Consider the following 21,745-nt stretch of genomic DNA (forward strand, 5'->3'; position numbering starts at 1 on the left):
TGGAAATCTTACCCCCAACGCAGTACACATAAAACCACCTGTGAACTAAGGACACTGGACACTCACTACAAATTACTTGGGAATTTAAAAGCAATGAGACATGAAAGACTGTTTGCCAGGAAGCTACAATGGCAGTGACAGAGATTGCAATGAAATGAAAATGAAGAACAACAGGAGAAGCTGGATGTTACCTGAAAGAAAGGCATAGCTCCCAGCTCCTTGACCAAATTGTCATGTATAGAAGGGAAAATGTAGACTTGATTTTTATATGCAAAGTAGAACAAGGTACAAATCTAATTTTAGTAAGTGCTTAGAAATAATTTTAGCAAGTGCTTAGCAATAATTTTTCTGTTTTAACAAAAATGATTTTCTCTATTTTCTTCAAATGAATAAAAGTATTCAATTCTAGAAAAGATTCATTATACTGTACATAACAAAACTGAATTACAGAATGTTAGACACGACTGAACTATTTAGAACTATCTTGAAATATGATTATATATCCTTAAGTACTTAATCTCTAAATTGATAACAGTATGTTGTGTTACCCCTTTAATAACTTAACAACAATATTCTATCTTTTATATTAAATTTGGCCAAAGTAGGAACAAAAAGAAATTTCAGGTTTTTCTTTTAATATAACAATGAATAAAATAGCTTTTATCAAGAAGGTATTAATTCTTAAATAAACCACGTATACTTTCAAGTACTAATATTTAACCTTAGCATTTCTTATGTACCAACTGGTATTTGTATGACAGATTTAACCTTTAAAGTTAAAAAAAAAATTCATTGAGTAACAAAAGATCAGTAACCAGAAGTGAAAGTGAATGACTAACTTTCACAGATGAATGTTCTGGCCAAGAATCTTCAAGCTAATTTAAGAAAAAACTGATAATCCATTCCTCACATTTCTAAGGATAAAATCACTTGCCGAAAACCTTCAATATGTGAAAAAAAAATCTACTTTTTAAAAAAAGTACTATGAAGGAGCATAATTTTTAAAGAAAAAAATTTAAAGAATTATTTTATAAGGTACCAGAGATGTAGTTCAGTTGGTTGTATGATTGTTCAACATGCAGGAAGCTCTAAATTTAGTGCTTTGGAAAGGTATCTCATGCTTGTAATCCCAGCATTTGGGAAGTGGAGACAAGAGGACCACAAGGTCAGCATCATTTCCACTACACAGCAAGTAGGGAAGCCAGCCTAGGATACATGAGACTCTGTCTCAAAAACAGAAGCTAAATCATAAATTGAAAAGTTTAAAAACATATTAGACCTATATATCACTTATTTATCTTTTCAAGATGCATATGTATCATTTAAAAAAACACAATAGGTATTTATATACACAGTGCTGTTATAGTTAGGAGTTGAATGGCCTCCAATGTCTGAGTGCAAAAGGCTTGGTCTCCAGGGTGATACTACCAGGAGGCAGAGCCCCGTTGGAATATCCTTAAGTCCCTGGAGGTTTTTATTTGAAGAGGGCTGAAGGACCCTTTACCTCTTTCCCTTTCCTTTTGCTTTCTGGTGATGAGGTATGCAGATTAACATGCAAAGACCTCCATTGCTATCACACACACTTACTTGAAACCCAAAGCAACTGGGCTGAATGAATGAATGAAATTTATGCCCTGGCAATGCTGACACATGCATGGGCAGCCCCTATATAAAGTTTCTGTTGAACTGTCAATATTGGGTTTCATAGTCTAAGTTGATGAGGACAACTGATTAGGTCTCTTCCTTAAGAAGGCACCAGATCTCATTACAAATGGCTGTGAGCCACCATGTGGTTGCTGGGAATTGAATTCAGGACCTTTGGAAGAGCAGGCAGTGCCAAAACTGCCTCTTCGCAGAGTTCTAGTACTCTGGCTGCCCTGCCTATACTTCCTGCCTGGCTACTGGCCAATCAATATTTATTAAACCAATAGAAGTGACCAATTTTTACATGGTACAAGACCATTGTCCCACAGCATTGCTGTGATTATGTCTGTCTATATTTAATTAAGATTTGTTTGGGCTGTTGGAAAATGGACTGTTAGTAATCCTTGGGAATAGAAGTCAGAACATAAAGACACAAGTAAAATACACATAATGCAGCTATTTACATAACGAACACTTGCGTATTAATTAGATTTCTGATGCTAATGCTTGAGATAATTAACTTGGTAAGAAAAAAGAGGAAAGGCTCAGTCTGCAGTTGTCACCTAGACACAGAGGACCCAAGATGAAAATAACTCACTGATAGAAGGTACCAAGCCATGTGGCTAACACAAACAAGAATTGTGAGTTAATTTAAGATATAAGAGTTAAGTTAATAAGAAAGCCTGAGCTAATAAGCCAACCAGTTTAAAATTGATGTAGGTCTCTGTGTGTTTCTTTGGGACTGAACAGCTGGGGGACCTCTGTCAGCACAGTAACAGAAAATTCAGTAGCTGTAAGTCATAGGAAGGGCTGGGACTACACTAGGTGGACAGAACATGACCAGCACATTCACGGTTCTGGGTTTGATTCCCCAACGTTTACAAAACACTAAACAATTCATCTTAAAAGCACAAAACTGTCATGTCAAAGGAAAGAAAAACAAAAAGAAAAGGCCCTGTAGTGCCTACAAGCAATTAATGTAGCAAGAACATTGACAGAGGGGACCATGGAGTCTGACAGTCAGAATGCTTTGAGAAGATGGAAATGATGTGGAGACTGAGATGGTGAGAAGCTAAAGCCAAAGGACTGCACATGAGCGCACTGCACAGAATGAAGTCTGCAAGTCAGACACAGTTCTACCCGTCCCTGCTGAGATGTAGATAGGACACTAAAAATTCACGTCGCAACCAATGGAAGTCACTAGAAATCAATGGAGACATCCAATAGGAGACCCAGCAAAATCTAGACCTATATAAGGAGGACACTCAAGGACTATAGTTTTTCGCTCTTGATACTATTGATACTTTCAGCTAAAAACATATTTCATATGAGGAGCTGTCCTAGCTTCTGTCTATTGAATGGCACTACCACTCCAGCTACGAGAGGTAAAATGTTTCTAGACACTGCCAGATGTCCATTGGAAGACAGAAGTGTTCAACGTTATGAGACACCTTCCAGCAAAACTTTAAACAGGTCTCAGTGAAGTGAGACTGCTCTGCAAATAACTTAGCCACTTGTTAGAACAGACTGTAATTCCACAGGACAAATGCATTAAAAATCAAGACACACAGTGTAACATCCAGCCAGGCATGAGGATGCATACCTATAATCTCAGCACTGAAGGCTGGAGCAGGAAATCTTCAAGGTCAAGGCCAACCTGGAATATCTAGCAAGACTGTGTCTCAAATATAAAAATAAACAGAAAGACAAGTGAATAATATCTATTTTTTTTTTAAAAGATCGTTTATATAAGGCACTGAGAAAGCTAGGACAAAATCCCACTTCTGTTCAAGAAAAAAGAAGAGAAAAAATACCCATCAAATTGAGGAATGCAGAGAACTTCCTCCCACTTCATACGAGCACATATGAAAACGGGAGAACTCAGACTGTATCTAGTCCTTAAAGGCACAGCACATCCACTCCCATTGCACTCAATGTTGTAGCCAGAGCAATGAGGCAACAAAAGAAATTAAAGAATATCTAAACTGACTAAACAGAAATAAAGCTGTCTTTATTCATAGATAACATCCTAACACTGTTTATTCACAAATAGTATGATTCTATAGAAAGAAAATCATAAAGAAATTACCAAAGCCAAAACAATGAGAGAAAAAGCCTCTGAGGATCAACAAGGTCACAAGGTAAAAGATAATACAGAACACTGTTGTATTTCTAGACACTAGGACAAATCGAACACTTTTCTTTAAAATTCACTGTGATGACATTAATGTAAGAAATTTCATGGAGAGAAATCTAAGTTACATTTTTATGAGATATATTTTTACCTTTTTTGAAAACAAACTAAGTCAATATAACTTTTTTCTTAAAATTGTAAGAAAAAAAGGAATTCTTTCAAGTAACTTTAAGGTACAATATTTCAACTGTATGTCCTAAGGTTTAAATTTACCCTAAGTCAGAAGGAACTGCTAGAAAACACTGAGATATCTGAATTGTTCCATGGTAGCAATGTTGCTATTCTGAAGCTATTTTATAAATTCTAACAATTAAAGTTAATTATTCTGCTCTTGCTATAAACTAATACTTTCTATGAGAAAAAGTATAAGAAAAACTTAAAATCAGAAAATAGCCATACAACTGGTGAATCTTTAAATTAGATACCATAGTTCTCTGTTAGAGAAAGAAAGGATAGTGTGAAAACCATCATACCCGAGTGGCCTCTTATTGTTCTCCACAGATTTGTTCCTATTAATGTAAAACAAATCACTGAGGAAAAGATTCATTTAGATGCATATAAAATAAGCCTATCATGTATTTTGCCAGAAAGTAAAACCTACTATACCCTAAAGAAGATTATTCTCACCACATCTATAGCAAAGAGGCTGCTATCATCCCAGATGTCAGGTGAAATTGCTTGTCCAATGAGCATCAGGTCCTCTGCAAGTAGTTCCAGAACTCTAATTATCATTTCTCGGCTACCTAGATATAGAAACAGGAGAAAGGCAAGGGGGGAAAAGTCAGTCAATTTTCAGATAATCTCTTGGACCCCCTAGCTAGGCATGATCCCAAAGTCCTATTTCCCCATCTTTGACATTTTTAAAACCGATGGCAAGATGAATGAGAACGTCACAATCTCAATACAACAAACCAAATGGACTCAGAAGTGGAAAAGTTACTCAAAAGTAGAAATAACTAAAAATACCATGAAACAGATTTAACCAATTTCAAATTCAGAGTCTATCCATGTTACATATTATATGCAACAAAACAAGCAAATTTAGAGAATGCATTCTAATCACTTCTGTCTAGCAACACAAGCTTTAAGTTTTATCACATATGAGTATTTTTATACCTAAGAGTAACATAGAAAGTTAATTCTGTACCACAGAAACTAAAAGAATAAATGTCCAGCCACATAATCGTCTACTAAACAAATTATAAAAAATACCATCCATAGCTAAGGATGTAGCTAAGTTGGGTGGGTGCTTGCTAGCTTGCTTGAGGCCCTGGTTTCTTTCCCTGCATGTCCAACACCAGTGTGGTAAGGCACACCTCAGATCCCATTACTCAGGAGGTGATGGCAAGAAGATCAGAAGTTCAATGAAGCACAAATAATAAAACCCAGAGTCAGATACTGGGGTTCAACCCAAAAGCCAGAAAAGAAAAGCAGTCAAGCCACTAGAGAAGTCTTAGTCTCTCTTTCCTCCCATTTTATACTCTCTCTAGTACTAGGATTAAAGACATGTGACTCCCTAGTACTGGGATGAAAGGTTTGAGCCACCACCACCTGGATTTGGTTCTGCACTGATCTTGTGTAGCCCAGGATGGTCTTGAACTCAGAGATCCATCTCCCTTTGTCTCCCAAATCCTGGGATTAAAGACGTGTGCCACCACTGCCTAACATCTGGTGGCTTAGCTTTGCCCTTCTGATCTTGAGGCAAGCTTTCCTTATTAAAACACAAATAAAATATAGTTCTTGAGCTATGTAGTAAGTTTAAGTCCAGGCTGGGACACCTGAGACTCTGTCTAAAAGACAAACAAACAAAAGCACCACTACCCACAAACATTCCGAGATGCTGTGCTAACTAGACATGGTGGTACACTACACCTTTGATACCAACACCGCTTTACATAACCTGTTCTTGATCACATTACCAGGCCATCTCAAAAGAACACACCAACACTCCCCTAAAAGAAACCACTAATCTCTCTTTTTTTTTTTTTTTTTTTTTTTTTTTTGGTTTTTCGAGACAGGGTTTCTTTGCAGCTTTGCAGCTTTGGAGCCTGTCCTGGAACTAGCTCTTGTAGACCAGGCTGGTCTTGAACTCACAGAGATCCACCTGTCTCTGCCTCTCTTTTTTTAGGTGAGACTGAAAACAAAAGCATTTCCAAAATTCTGAGCGAGGCAAATTTTCAAATAAGATTATCCTATCCTTCACCTTAAAGGTTAATTCTTAACGAATTATTAGTTAAACAAACTCCTGAATCACAGAGATCTACATTCATTTTTTCATAACAGCTGGAGCAAACTCTCTCTGAACCTCTTACAATGCTGAACAATTACAAATTATGCAATAATTTACTGCAAAAGGGCAAGGGAACATTTAGAAATTTTTATGTGCAAGATATAGCTTTATAATTATCAATCTGACTTTTTACAACAAATTAAAGAAAGGTTAAATGGAAAATCATTAAGTCTAAAACTGTTCTTCCCTATATACCAGACAAAAAACAGAAACACTTGATGATGCCAAAGTTCACCTCTCCCTCACACAGCATTGTCGGGTGTCAACTGTGTACTCACACCCGCTGTGGCAAGGGAAGGGGCAGGGCTTGCCGAGGCATAAGTGCTTCCCAAATTTACACCTTTGTTCCACTTTCCTCCCCCATCACCTCCACGCAGCAAAAGAACAAAAACAGAAAAATCTTAAAATTTAAACTAGTAATGTGGGATTTATTTTGATAATTAAACTAACAAAGGCAAAACTCATTTATATTTTTTAACTTGACAAGTTTATCAACTACAAAAATGTGTAGTTTTAGGCATGAGTACTTGTCTAGAAATCATAAAAACCTGGTTCAATTTCCAAAACTGAGGGAGAACGTAAAGACTCACAGAATAAAAATCATTACTGCATCCAGTACTTTGTTTACATTGAAAAAAGTTGACCTTTGGTCAAGATCCTGCTGCTGGCCATCTGACATCAGGTAAGTCCAAAATCATTGGAAGCCCTAGCTTCCTCCTTTGAAAACATGATGACAAAAATACCAACTGCCACTGCTGAATAAGAAAGTAGGTTGCTGACAGATACAGGCTATAACCCTCATGAAATCAAGTACCAATATACCACCAACTGAGCAGGCAAGGGACTCTACAGAGGGCTTCATTAACAGATTCTGGTAGAGATGAGTCATCTTGTCACTGTTACCACTCTTTAGGAAAAGCATTCGTAGTACACATGAGTAAATTGTGACCCAGAATATTTGGGGGCTGCTTTACAGGAAAAAATATAATAGTCGGGAGGTGGTGGCACATGCCTTTAATCCCAGCACTCAAGAGGCAGAGACAGGCAGATCTCTGTGAGTTCAAGGGCAGTCTGGTCTACAAGAGCTAGTTCCAGGTCAGCCAGAGCTGTTACACAGAGAAACCGTGTTTCAAAAAAAAAACAAAACAAACAAATAAAAAATTATAAAGTATAAAGGTTAGGAATCCAGCTCCAAGGTTTGGTTACCATTTCCTGGCTGATAAGATATAAATTCAGGGGGCTGGAGAGATGGCTCAGTGGTTAAGAGCATTGCCTGCTCTTCCAAAGGTCCTGAGTTCAAATCCCAGCAACCACATGGTGGCTCACAACCATCTGTAATGAGGTCTGGTGCCCTCTTCTGGCCTGCAGACAGGATACTGTATACATAATAAATAAATAAATATTTAAAAAAAAAGATATAAATTCAGCTGGAGAGATGGCTCAGCAGTTTAGAGCACTGGCTGCTCTTGAAAAAGACTCAGGTTTGATTCCCAGCATCCACATGGTGGTTTATAACCCTTTGTTATTCATTCAAGGGGATCTGATGCCCTTTTCTGCTCTCCATGGACACAAGCACAAACAGCCATACACATAAAAATAAATAAATCTCTCTCTAAAAGGCATGAGCTACAGAGAGTATCTCAAACAGCAACTAAAGAGAGAGAGTGAGGGGCTGGAGAGATGGCTCAGTGGTTAAGAGCATTGCCTGCTCTTCCAAAGGTCCTGAGTTCAATTCCCAGCAACCACATGGTGGCTCACAACCATCTGTAAAGAGGTCTGGCGCCCTCTTCTGGCCTTCAGGCATACACACAGAATATTGTATACATAATAAATAAATAAATAAATATAAAATTAAAAAAAAAAAAGAGTGAGAGTGATTTTTGTTGTTGGTCTTAAATGTACCTTTCTTAACTTTTTTCACCTAAATTTTATAGTGTTCATATATTTAAAATACAGAAAAAGCCCTTGATAATAAAAATCTATCAATAGAAAAAAATACTCTATTTGAATATAAGCATGGCACCCACATTTAATAAAGTAAAAAAGGAGAGAAGTTTATTAATTTCATTGGAGAGCTAAGTAAAAATAGATACTAAAAACCTTAATATGAAAGAGAAGGAGCCAGTCAGCCGTAGGAGACACATAAACACAGTCTGTAAGAAAGGAGATTCCAGACACACTAACCTGTTCTTAGCAGAGGAACTGCTGCCTCCAGGATGGAGATACAGAACTGGGGGAGACTGAGCTGCTGGAACTGCAGCTCCAGTGCGTCCTCCGTCTCCAGCTCCGGCAGATCTTCGTGTGCCGCATCCAAAGAAGGCACAGATATCCTAGAGTTCACGTGAGCATGTGCACTACTCCCGCTGGAAAGTAAACAAAAGGCAGACCTTGAGTTAAGGAAGCAAAGCTCCAACAGACCTGAACAGAACTCACACAACTCACAATCACATGGATTCATGTAACAATTCTGACAAATTACACTAAATTCCATAGAGAGAGCATAGACTATACACGAAGGAGCTTGGGGTCCAGCTCAATGACACAGCATTACCTATCATGTACTAGACTATGAACTTCATTACCACAAAAGAAAACTTGAACATGAAGTGGAAAATGTATTTATTTACACATTGATTTTCATACTGATGATTCTGAAACACCACATTCCATAGCAGCAAACATGAGCAGCAACAACCCACTCACTTCTAAAACAAAATATGTAGGCTTACAGCAAAGCATCGAAGGGAGCCAGTTTATCCTCTGCTGAGGGCTTCTGTGATATTCGGCTACTGTTCTAAGTAAGCCAATGTGAGCAACTAAAGAATGGCCTCAAAGATACCATGGGAAATGGGTTACTTTATTAGCATATAATCAACATCATATAATGATTCTTAAAGGGGTTTCTCCACTAAAAAATTCTTACTTTACGTGCTTAAAATTCTGATTTTTGTTATTCACAACTATAGCTGAATCATTGAGATATGCTATTAGGACATTTAAAACTGCCCAGATTTTATGCCTATTTCCTTATGCCTTAGCTTCAAGATGTGCCAAGCATCCCAAAATATGGACGTAAATCACCCAAGTTTCTCTCATGCCTGACATACCCTGTGAGGGTGCTGTTCACACATATAGAACAAGGCAGAAAAGCATGCCTTATATCAAGGTAAAAAACAAATCTGTAAGTCATCAGTCAAGCACAGCATGAGCACTGTACTCTCCTGCCACACACAGCCCCAACTCTACTCCTTAGCAAGTGATTTCAACCCCTTGAAAATGCAGGCTTTTCTGTAAACAATGGCAATAATAACAATGACTAACCTGTTATAAAACTGTCTGAAGGTCACTAAGAGATCAAGAATGTAAAACATGTGGTACCAACACCATACTCATGAGTACCTGAATCTGTGTAAGCCTGTAGCACAGCAGCAACACCAACCAAGCCAAGACACAGACTACCTTACTGAACATTATGTAGGACGGCAAGCAAGAGAAGACTACTGTCTTACAATATTTATGGCCTGGGATAAACTAACACAGAAATCCAATGCCATCCCTTCAAGTGAACATATGAATACTCTGCATTCACACAGACAAATGATGCCCCTTGAAAGAGTATCCATCTAAAAAATATTGTCTAACTATTCCTTTCCTATACAATTTTAAATTATGGTTAGACTTACCAAATGGGTATAAAAATACCATTTAAAATTTTAAGTCAGGTATTGAGAGACAGTTTCATGGATAAAGGCACTTACCAGGAAAGTCTGATGACCTGAGTTAACCCCTAAAACACATGTAAAGGTTAAAAAGAGAACAAAACCCACAAAGTTGTCCTCTGACCGCCACACATTTGCAGAGCACAAATGCCATCATGCTGATTTGGTAACACAGAAAGTCAGTAAGAAAATATAAATGCATACTGACTATGAAAGCTAGTGATTTTAACAAGCCTATACACAGGGCAATAATTCAAGAGGAGACAGGAAGGAACAATTCTGTCCACATAAAATACAAACAAGAACACAAGAACCAGTCACCTGGAAGACACTGCATCCCAGTCCTGACCATCTCCTCGGGGCCGCTGGCCTGTACGCCCAACCACAGAAGGTCGAGGGCTGCTACTTCCTGGGGATGGGTTTGGGGAATGGTAAGTACCTCTTGCTTCATGACAGTAAGACAAAGAAGAATTCTGGGAGATTGTATCTGGAGAAATAAAGAAATATAATTGCGCCTTAGTAGTATAGAAACAGGCTTCTGATAATATGGATTATATCCACCAACAAGAGACAGAATGATTCCGCAGGAACAAAATTCAAAGAGAAAGTCAACCTTTCCAGAAAATATTCATACAACACATTCCTGACATGATTTTAAGAAACTCTGGGTAGAGACTTCAACACTGTGAAGCAGAACTAGGTAACATCTCCCAGATTTAAGTTCTCAAAGCAGGGGCTTTAACCACATTCAAATACCAAACAAAATGAAACATCAATCTAAATATGAGCTAAAGGCATAAATGCTCCTCCCAGCCATTAGAAAATCTTCAAGGCAATGGATTCTTAGATATTGAAATCAAAAACATAAACAACCAATTAAAATGGATCAACTGACTTTATCACTTTAAAACTTTTGTTCATCAAAATATATTACAAGAAAGTCTAAAGACAAAAAACAGTGTGGTAAAAAATATTTGCAAAGTATATATCTAGTAAGGGTTTAATATTTTGAATATATTAATGACTCCTAAAGCTCAACAGTAAACAAAGAACTAGCTAAAAATGGGCAAGGATATTAATAGCCATTTCTCCAAAGAAGACAAAAAAAAATAAGAAACAGCACATGAAAAATCACTAGTGAGTTTGTCACTCATCATTAGTGTTTGGAGATGCAAAGAGAAAGGACAGCAATAACCCACTTGGCACCTATGAAATGTTACAATAAGGAGCAAGAGCATGAATAACTACGATATGCTCAAGCTTTATGCAGGGCTTGTAGAAAAGGAAAATACTGTGGCTACCATGAAGGGCTTGGAGACTTGCCAAAGCTAAAGAAAGACCTAGCATATGATCTTCAGCTCCATTCCTACACACACAAAAGACCCAATCACACACATGTAGGACACTGTTCACTGACACACGACTCAAGTCAGATACAACATACAGGCTCCTAAAGAGATGAATGAATAAACAAATACGGCACATACACACAATGGAAAACTATTCAGCAATAGGAGGTAAAAAATACTGATACACGGTATAACAAAGATATGGCTTTAAAACATACAAAGAAAATAAATCAGACACAAAACAACTAATTCTGTATGATCTCACATATATCTAGAATAGAGAAAATTCTCAATAAAATGAGAGTTTAACAGAGGGGCTAGGGAAAGAAGAAATGGGGAGTTGTTACTTAATGCCTCTCTTCGGGGTAACAAACAATGTCTACAGAGAGCTGTAAAACTGAGCATTAAATGCATAGTGCATACTTTTTTAACAAGCCATAATTACGTTTATGTGATAAATGCATGTGAGCCAGGCTTAGTAGTACATGTTTTTATTCCCAGAACTCGGGAGGCAGAGACAGGGAGGTAGAGATCAATATGAATTCGAGGCCAGCTTAATCTACATAGTGAGTTTTAGGACAGCAAGAGCTACATAATGAGATCCTGTCTCAAGTAATTAAATAAATAAATAAATAAATAAATAAATAAATAAATGTGTTCGCATATATCTATAGATAACACACAGGATAGTGAAAGAAGACATAATAGCATTCCATATCACAAGTGTATTTGCAAACAGCTAAAGACAATAATAAGCCCATGATAGATACATAGATACATTGACAGAGGACAGAATTACAAGGAGAAAGAATTAGCACCTCGCACTTCTCACAGTACTTCAAAAACTATGAAATGCTCACCCCTGTAACCTCTCTCACCTACCTCACTTCCTGGCACCTGGCTCAGGACCCCGTGCTCTCCCAGTCCACGTTCGCCCTGCTCAAGCACATTAGCCACTTGCCACCTTGGGCTCTGACTCCCCTGGAACACTCTTCCTGTAACACTTTAAGAGGAAGGCCACCATCCATCTAAAAGGAGTGGCGACCTGTTCTGTCACATCATATTTTTATTTCCTTTGAACACTTCTTGTTAGAAACAAACCTGATTTTCATTATCTTCCTCAGCTGTCTAAAATATAGGACTGTAAGTATTGGGCTGCTCCATCAGTGCAACCTACCCTGAGGCTACCCTGAGGCTAGTCTATCGGCTGGATATGGTGGGAGATACCAAAGAACAGATGCATACAGTTTGCCTTCAGACACCATTTCTATTAATACAAAAACTTTTTCTCTGATAGAGCATGGGGGCCAAGCTCTCTGGGATCACTTACAAAACTCCATGTCCCACAAATATAATGAGAGCCCACAGCCTCAGTCTACAGTAATTGCAGTGCAAAGTACAAATACTCAAGTACCAGAGGATGAGTGAAGCTCTCAAGTAAACAGGGTAAAAATAACTGGAGTTTTATATTCACCTCTCAAAGCACGGTGTATAGGCTCACAGAAATGAGGTTGCAGAGAGCTCTGCCCATGCCACCCTGTACCCCATCTGTCCACTAGGTGACACTTTTCCTATGAAAAGCCTGCTGCTGCCAGCACATCTACATATGCTACAACTCAAAAAGCATAAACGTGGTTTTACTAAAATACAAGTCAGTGTTTTTCAAACAAAACAATTTGTTAACACAACATATACCTTGTATTAAAATTCCCTAAGTCCCACATGAATTGTCACAATCTGGATCCTAATCCCCAGCCCCATAAAAATGGGGAATCCGGGGATAAGCAGAAAAGTATCTGCAAATGCCTAAGCAAGTAAATTCACCACAAAGAAGCTTCAGATAATGGAACTTCTGCTATACCATCCTCAGATGAAAAGCCAGAAGCCTCAGAAGGGAAACACAGCAGAAACAGAAAGGGTTAGGAAAGGATGTGAGAGGTGAGAACAGCCAGGACACTGCACAGCTGAGCCATGAAGCACACTTGCTGATCTTCCTCAGCAACCAGGCTTGGTTCCCAACACCCACATCAGGAGGATCACCTGTGTCTGTAACTCCAGCTCCAGGGGATCCAACATCTTTAGCACCTCAGGCACCTACACTCATGTGCACATACCCACATGTACACACAAAATGTGTATTAATAATAATAAAAATTAAATTAAAAAATAATTTTAAACCATCTACAAGGACTATATATTCCTTATTTGGGAAAAGTCCCAGAAAGTTATAAACCATGAATGACCTGACTGCCTATAGGTAGAACTCCATTGGCCTTTCCTGACATATGAGTCTGTAAACCCACATGACACGCCTCATAAACCACCTTATAAACTCATTTAGGAAAGAAAAGTTCTTCAGATAAAAATAAGTATACTGAAATATTTTTACCTAATATTTTATTAAATCCTTTGAGCAATGTAACTTCAAAAGCCACCAACATCACATACATAGCCATTGTTAAAGCCCTTACAGCAAATCTCCTAAAGCTGGCACCAACCTTTGGATGTGTGCTACTGTACTTGACTGTGTGTGTGTGTGTGTGTGTGTGTGTGTGTGTGTGTGTGTCTTTCTTTCTTAGTGCCCACACCTAAATCTCTATGAAAGTCTTTTTCTTAGCTAACTCCAACCTTTGGATGTGTGCTACTTACTTCACTGTGTGTATGTGTGTCTCTTTCTTTCTTAGTGCCCACACCTAAATCTTTATGAAAGTCTTTTTCTTAGTTAACTCCAACTAGGCTTTCTTTTAAAAAGCGGTGTGTGTTTGTGGCTGTGGGACTCAGGGGGTATCATGGTGTTCTGTGATTTACGTATCTCTATTCAGGGATCCGATAATATTTTAAGACTTGGAATTTGTATTGTGAAATGCATACACAATAAACTTTCACGTACAGTAGACAGTTCTCAGAAGAAGATAAAGAATCCCAGTATCTGTGAACAGATAAACAAAGTACCTTGTTTATTTGAAAAAAGGTTGGGGTCTCGGTAAAAGTTGAGTCTGTTTCTTAAACATGTGCACAGCTGCTGCAAACAGGATACGGACTGTAATGCCACCCGATGCTTCCCGTCTCCCCCAAAGGCCAGCTTCACCAGACATAAGAGGCCCTGAGAAAGGAGAGTGAAACCAGTCACAGATTGCTCAACTCCAAAAAGCGATGTAGTTAGGCTTGTAGTCAGGCCCAGGATTCCAGCACTTGGGAGGCAGAGGCAGGAGGATCACCACAGTTTAAGGCAGCAGTCTGGTCTGCACAGCAAGTTCCAGGGCACATATAACAAGACCTAAGTTTTTTTTAAAAAATTAATGTTTTGAGAACTACATGAAAAAAGAAAAGAGGATGTGGGACTTAAATAAGGAAAGGTGAATCAAAGAAGTAAGGTTACAAATTTTGATAAAATAAGAAACTAGGGCCATAGGGCCTAACACCCTGATTTGGATGCCCAAAATTTACATAAAGTAAAAGGAGAAAATCAACTCCAGAAAGTGTGCCGCATGTCTGCTGCAGCATCAGGTACTCAGGCTGTCAGTACACTCGAGCCCACATGAGTCTGAGACCAGGCTAGGAAACAAAGCCAGACCTCACCTCGAGCACAGTTTGTAAAGCTAACTAGGGCTAGTGAGATGGCTCACCAGTTAACATCACTTGTTCTTGCAAAGAACCTGGGTTCAATTTCCAGTACCCATATAATGGCTCACAGCTATCCATAACTCCAGTTCTTGGAGACCTGATGCCCACGTCTGACCTCCATGAGCACCAGGCACATATGTGGTATATAGACACACATGCAGACAAAACACTTTTATGCATAAAATAAAAAATAAGTAAATGAAAATAATAAAAAGCATGACTAAAGGAGACAGTATTTCCTATATCTAATATCTGTAAAAACCCAATCTGGGAAAAGGAAAGTCCCATTGTACTGCACAGCACACAGAATCACAGCAAGTACTTTGCACTTCACACAGCTGAAGCGCTTTTCAGGCTTCGGTAAAGAACAGCTTTATTTGTTTCTGTTTGCCATCAGTGATGGAAGGTGCCCATACTGCTAATCGCTGGGGTCCACTCAGTCTGAGTAAGGACCAAGAGCCCTCAGAGATTACGAGATGCTATAGATACCTCATAATCCCCACCTGCATCTCTCGCCACTGGAGAAGCAAGAGACTGCACAAAGGGAAAGGGCTAGTCAACATGCTCATTGATAACAGACTTCCCCAGCATTATGTCCTAAACATAAAATACTCAAAGATTACTGCTGCCCATCCCTAACTTCTAATGCTACTGTCTGGTGAGATGACTCAATGGGTGAAGGCATTTACCATGCAACCTGGTGACCTAAGCTTGATCCCTAGAACCCACATCAAGGTGGAGGGAGAGTCAACTCTATAAAGTTGTCTTCTGACCTCCACATGCACACTTTGGGGTGTGTGTGTGTCAAGACACATAACAAGAAATTTAAAACTTTAAATTTGAAAAAGGTGATAATCCAAAAATGACAATTTGAGATAGACAAAGTTGGTAGAAACTACTGTCCACTAAAAGAAGTAACCAGATAAATTAGAGAAAGTAGTTTAAATAACTCAATAGTTCATTTTTTTTTAAATATGTTAATACAAATTTTCTTCTACTACCGTGCTGTGTATTTGCTAATTTGTGGTGAGATAAATTGTTTGTTTTAAAACCTAAAGCAATTACAAGGACTCACCTGAACTATCTTCGGTCTCTGAAGGAAAATCTCAGCAGGAAAGTCTTGCATGATCACGTCCTTCAGAAGTTCACATGTATTCCAGATCAGGTTGTGGTTGCTACTTCGCAAAGAGCTGAGACAACAGAGCTAGACGTCAGGAGGAGTCCACCTACACCTGCCTACGTCAGTAATGGCATAACGCCTCCACTGCACCTTAGGTTTAACAGCGGCATCACTCTTCCTGGGGAAAAACAAGCACACTCCATCCTTGCGTAGTGGACTCTGAAGAGCAGCTTCTTCCATAGACCTACATTTTATAATACTCTAGAATAGGAACTACATCACAATAACCATTGAGTGTTGAAACTATCGGGTTCTACCAAACGGGATTGGTTAGGTCACACATAACTTTCTAATTAAAATAAAAAGCAGAAGCCTATATAGTGGTAATCATCAAATTCCATTATCTAGTCTTCTTCACTGTCCCACATCCCTCAGGTTCTACTTACCTGAGGATGTAGCAATTGTACACAATCTACCTCAACAACTCAGCTGGAGTTAGTCCACTGATGTGGGAGTGTCATATCAATCTGTTGATTTCATTGGCTGAGCAATAAAGAAACTGCTGGCCCTGATAGGTTAAAAGATAGGTGGGCGGAATAAACAGAATAGGATGCTGGGCGGAAGAGGAAGTGAGGTCAGACTCTGCTCTGCTCCCAAAGAGACACCATGCTCAGCTCTCCCAGGTAGACGCGATAGCTCTGCTCTCTGAGGCACACGCGATGAAGATGGACATAGGCTAGAATCTTCCTGGTAAGCGCACCTTGGGGTGCTTACAAACATTACTAGAAATGGGCTAGTCCAGGTGCGAGAATTAGCCTGTAAGGGCTAGAGTTCATGGGCCAAGCAGTTAAATGAATACAGTTTGTGTGTTGTTATTTTGGGCATGAGCTAGCCAAGTGGCTGGGGTGTTGGGGACGCAGCCCCGCCGCTCTTTATTTCAACAGTCCACCTCTTCCTTGGGTATTAACTCACAACTAATAAAGCACCCAAACACTTTCTAAGGTGGGCACTACCTCTTCAATACTTTTCCCTAAGAAAATGATGGCAGCATTATCAGAAATCACCTGTATCTTGCCTTAACTCTTTCAAATTTGATTTTTCATCTAAATTCACACCTTATCAAGAGGCAAACCATTTATTGTGATTTCAATGGAATTGTACCAAGTGAATGTGGATATTAAAAACACTCTCTGGGACTAGAGAGATAACTCAGTAGTCAAGAGTAAGTGCTGCTCTTGTAGAGGACCCAGGTTCAAATCCCAGCACCCACATTATCCAGCTCTCAACCACCTGTAACTCCAGCTCCAGGGGATCAGATGCCCTCTTCTGGACTTTTCTGGCATAACTAAAAATACAAATAAAACTTTCTTTTTGTTTAATTTTTAAGGCAGGGTCTCAACACATTTCCCTGGCTGGCCTCAAACTCACAGAGATCCACCTGTCTATTTCTAAAGAATACTTGTATTAAAAGTGTGTCCCACTATGGTCGGTCCTGAAAACAAACCTTAAAAAACAAAAACAAAAAACAGAACTCTACAAATTTATATAGCAGCCCTCTATTTCTGAATGTAATAAAATCAGTATACACTAGATAAGACCAGTGCAGTTATCGCTAACCTTCTCAACAGTGGCAACTTTTTCTAATAGAGCCCAAATTTTACCATAGAGTTTATCAAAAAGATTAGTTATATTTAATTTTTTCATTGTTCTCCATGAAGGACACAGGAAATGAAGAATTAATCTATACAGAAAGAGAGAGCATGTTATGAAAGACTATGTAAGATTCCAACCTCAAAGAGACACTGGGTTGAGTCAGGTGTAAGCTGTGTGTCTATTACCAGAGCAGCACAGGAGAGGAACAAAGTGGAGGGAGGAGTAAGCAGGTCAAGGTCATCCTTGGCTACTCTAGTAAGTGTGAGGCCAGCCTAGGCTACGTGATACCCTATCTGGGAGGGGAAAAAAATGGACATATAGACTGCTAAAAGATAGAGACGGACAATAATATTCTGGTTTTCTTTTTTGAAATACTGAAAAATATATCTTTTTTCAACACTTGTTACTATTTCCAGATGACAATGCATTGTGTTAACGATCAGATTTTTATGGCTACAAAGAACCAAAAGACCTGTGCTACATCAGAACTGTACCTTTCATTGGAGGAGAGAACATGTCTATCTGTTGTGGTCAGAGGTAGCCAAGGAAATACAGAAAACTTCAGCCACTTCACAGTCGGGTTTCCTGCTAAAAGAATAGCAAAACTTTAGATGTCAAAGGATCAAACATGACAGTGTGCAAATAATATCTGTAAGCTGTAAGATGAAGTAAACCCTTCCCTCCCACACTGCTTTTGGTCATTGTGTTCATCACAGCAACACAAGTACAAGAGCAGAACCACAAGAGGACAACCACACACAGAGACCTGGAAGGGAGACTTCTGGAAGGAGAACTCCAAACCGGAATGTCCCAATCCTAGGTCATCTGGCTAGTAGATAAATGCTGATGAAAAGGAAAGTAGGCTGACGCTGAGTCTCCAAGTGAAACAACAGGATTGATGGTCCCATCTCATAAGCTGGAGAGTGAATAAGACCACCTATGTATCATACCTGGTAAGAACCTGTGTTCAACAAACACTGAGTTCTAATGACAGCACCATCACCTGCCTACAGTGACTCAATACACTTAGTAAGGTATAAAACCTGACCACTCAGACTCAAAATGCTCAGCTAGGACAAAGCAGATGAAACATTAAATTCCATGCTAGAGTTTTCCAGACTGACCACAAACTATCTTCAGGGCAAGAAAAAAGAATCCATTGACCTTTTATTCATCAATCAAAAACTTCCCTATATATACATACCCACTGGCCCTGGTGGTACTTCCATCTGCTGGATATTACTTTTATCTTGGGGAAAATATCCTGTTAAAACTTCACGCTGTTGTGACAATTCTGAAAAGAAAACACATTACTATGCTATCAATTAACCTGACAAAATAACATTTATTTTAAATTATATTTTCTCTCAATCTTTCAATGATTATTAAAACAAAAAGAAACAGAAAAACAAAAAAGCAATCTAGCTTGTTCTCTGAATACTATTATCTTTCAAAACAAGAAAAAAGAAATTATTGTTCCCGTAGATACATTCACAGAGGCAACACACACACACATACACACTCAAATGTAATAAAGATTCTAAGAAAATATACAGCAAAATATTAACAAAATTGAATACAGAAAAACAGTTACCAATTTGATCAGTTTGGTAAGTGGCATAACACAGTTCAGGAACTTCTGAAGGAAGAACAAAAAGTCCATCAAGAATGCCATCGATCTCGGCCTGTATGGCTGGCTCCACATTTGGACGGAGCTTAGACAAGAACTCTACTGCACCAAGATCAATCAGGTGTTGGGCTGCTGGGGGATACTATGGTAAAAGAAAAAGTCTTGAGAATAGCCATGAACATAGAAATGTCCTGAACTTCATTCCACCACAACCAAAACATGGTTATTTTGGTGTATCAAATTTTCTGTTTTGAAAAACAAATTCTGCATTGCTGTGCTCTAGAGTAAACAACTTTTGTGAATCAAACATAAAGTAAAAGAGACAAACTTAAGGGTAAGACATCTTAAGAGAAAGAAGCCAGGACTCTGAGCACTAAAACTACACACTACCAATCCTTCTTTTATTTTTACATGCTTTATTGTTAAATAGTTCCACCTCAGAAAATGTGTTTCATTATAACACTTTTATACATATTCATCATTGTACTTTGTCTGCCCAATACACACATCACACACTGATAGGACCCTGCCTCATAGGTTCCCTTCTACTTCCAAGTCTTTCTTTTATAAATAAAATAAGTTACTTTTCTGTACTGACACTTTATCCTATCCTTACTGTAAATCAAGATAACAAAGTCACTAGAATTCCCCCAGGAGAATAGTAATTTAAAGATAAAAAAAAAAAAAAGGACTTATACTAGCATTGGTCCTAACAACTAAATTGCTCTTAAGGCAGGTATTGGAACGAAAACAGTTGTTTTTAATGGAATGGCATTACATGCCATGTTAATTTAACATATTTAAATGTGTTTCCTTTAATACTGAAACGTCTAAAAACAGGCAACAAATAATCAGAAATAGAAGATATGAGAACTTAGTTGTTTTACTTCAACGTTCAGTACAATATGAGATTAGGCTATTATGACAAATGACAAGCAATATCTACCCGAGTGAATTAAAATTCAACCTCTCTGGTTGTCTGCAACATTATTTTAAATCTCAAGTATGTCTTTCAATAAATGATACATTTACTTTTGACCCTGGCTGATTTATTCCAAAATGTTACCTTAACCAATCTGCTTAAGAAGTTCAGAACCTCCTCTTTCATTGGGACAGATGGGAAATTGAACCATTCGAGCAAATGGAGAAAAAGCAACCTTTCCTGAATCAGGTCAGCATAGCAGATCAAATTGTGCTCGATCTTGCACAGGATACTTTTGAGGGCGCGTTCCCTGATCTCCACCAGCTGATGGCCTGTCAGAGAAGTTGACACAAAGTAATTAATTCTGAAGAGACGACCCACCCGTAACTTATTCTAAATGCGCATGGTTTACTAGGGAGACAATTCGGGGTGAAACCAAGTGAACTAAGTGTTCAGGAGGCCGCAGGTGCACAGTATGAGCACGGTCTGCGGGCTGCAGGGACTAGGTGAGGTGCCCGCGCGACCCCGACGCCTGAACCCAGCACCAACACGCCAAGACCCGAGGGCTCCTCCAAGCCTGGGCAACAAAGACAGTTACCAAGCTTCCGGATGAGCCCCGCCAGAACCATCTTGTCTCCACAATCTGCCGCGACCGGAGAATTAAACTGTCGCGCCACAGCCGCCAGCCATAATTAATGTTCCCCGGAAACTCAGCCAATAGCAACAAAAGTTCCGCGATGTCTACGCTAGACACCCATTGAGTACAGAACATGAAATGATATGCTTTCAGTGAGTCTGCCACCACATAAGGGTACGGTCTCTATAATTTCTACTGCTCATTCCTTAGACCTCAATCTTGGCTCTAAAATGCCAGAATCAATAAAAATGTCAAGAGAAGGAAGACGCCTTTTCCACCAGTGTGCAGGTCGGGAGTTGTAGTCCTGGCTCAGCCAGGCTCCATGCAGGAGTTCCGGACACGCCCCCAACGCTCCTTAGACGAGAGTTCCGGCTTCCAGGCGCGGGCTCTGAAGCGGGAGCGTTGTCCTTTGCAACAGCCCAAGTCTCTGTGGCTCTCCTCTCCCTCTAAGATGGGTTTGTTCAGATCTTAACAATGTATGACTTCTAGAGCTTGGGTTTTGTTTTATAAAGTAGCCCTTCCAATTCTTTCTGAGTATTAAATGACTCAGCTGTAAAGTGTAACTGTGAAGTTCTGCAGCCTCTGGGATACCTGACCTCAGATGTGAGCAAGCGAGGCACAAAAGGGGGGGGGGGGGGAAGGGGGAGAAAATAAGAAATNGGGGGAGAAAATAAGAAATGGAAAGACAAAAAAAAGGAAAGGGGAACTCCGTGGGAAGATTCTATTCGAATGCTTTCCAAATTGATTTTTCTAACATGCACTGTAATTGATCTCAACGAAAAGAAACTATAAACGATAGTTAGAGCAATGACACAAGTAAATTTATAAAATGATTTGCATTTTAGAGAGCGTTTGTTTGGTTTGGTTTGGTTTGGTTTTTGAGGGGAGGGTACCTATCTTTTCAATCACACTAGGAAGGGAGGGGATGTCAATTAAAATAGATAACGCTTTTTTTTCCCTTGG

The 21,745-nt window shown here is 39.0% G+C and overlaps 1 protein-coding gene across 6 annotated transcripts in view; it reads right to left on the reverse strand.

Moving 5' to 3' along the window:
• Rttn (rotatin) overlaps positions 1–20,876 on the reverse strand; it is a 129,837-nt gene extending 108,961 nt beyond the window's left edge. The window contains exons 1-10 of one of the 6 annotated variants that reach the window (XM_050120292.1): positions 20,744–20,876; positions 20,290–20,477; positions 19,188–19,365; positions 18,798–18,887; positions 18,088–18,178; positions 15,896–16,010; positions 14,149–14,299; positions 10,169–10,334; positions 8,313–8,491; positions 4,466–4,581 (exon numbers count right to left, since the gene is read on the reverse strand). In XM_050120292.1, the coding sequence (XP_049976249.1) occupies positions 4,466–4,581; positions 8,313–8,491; positions 10,169–10,334; positions 14,149–14,299; positions 15,896–16,010; positions 18,088–18,178; positions 18,798–18,887; positions 19,188–19,365; positions 20,290–20,477; positions 20,744–20,774 (1,305 nt within the window). In that variant the 5' untranslated portion in view covers positions 20,775–20,876. Of the gene's footprint in view, positions 1–3,247; positions 3,308–4,465; positions 4,582–8,312; positions 8,492–10,168; positions 10,335–14,148; positions 14,300–15,895; positions 16,011–18,087; positions 18,182–18,359; positions 18,510–18,797; positions 18,888–19,187; positions 19,366–20,289; positions 20,478–20,743 lie in introns of those variants that run through there. The other 5 variants (XM_050120291.1, XM_050120294.1, XM_050120295.1 and 2 more) reach the window with 5 other exon arrangements.
• Between the last annotated feature and the right edge of the window lie 869 nt (positions 20,877–21,745).

This window comes from Alexandromys fortis, unplaced genomic scaffold (genome assembly GCF_014885135.2).
Source record: "Alexandromys fortis isolate MF-2015 unplaced genomic scaffold, M_Fortis_MF-2015_v1.1 scaffold_179, whole genome shotgun sequence".
NCBI classification, from domain to species: domain Eukaryota; kingdom Metazoa; phylum Chordata; class Mammalia; order Rodentia; family Cricetidae; genus Alexandromys; species Alexandromys fortis.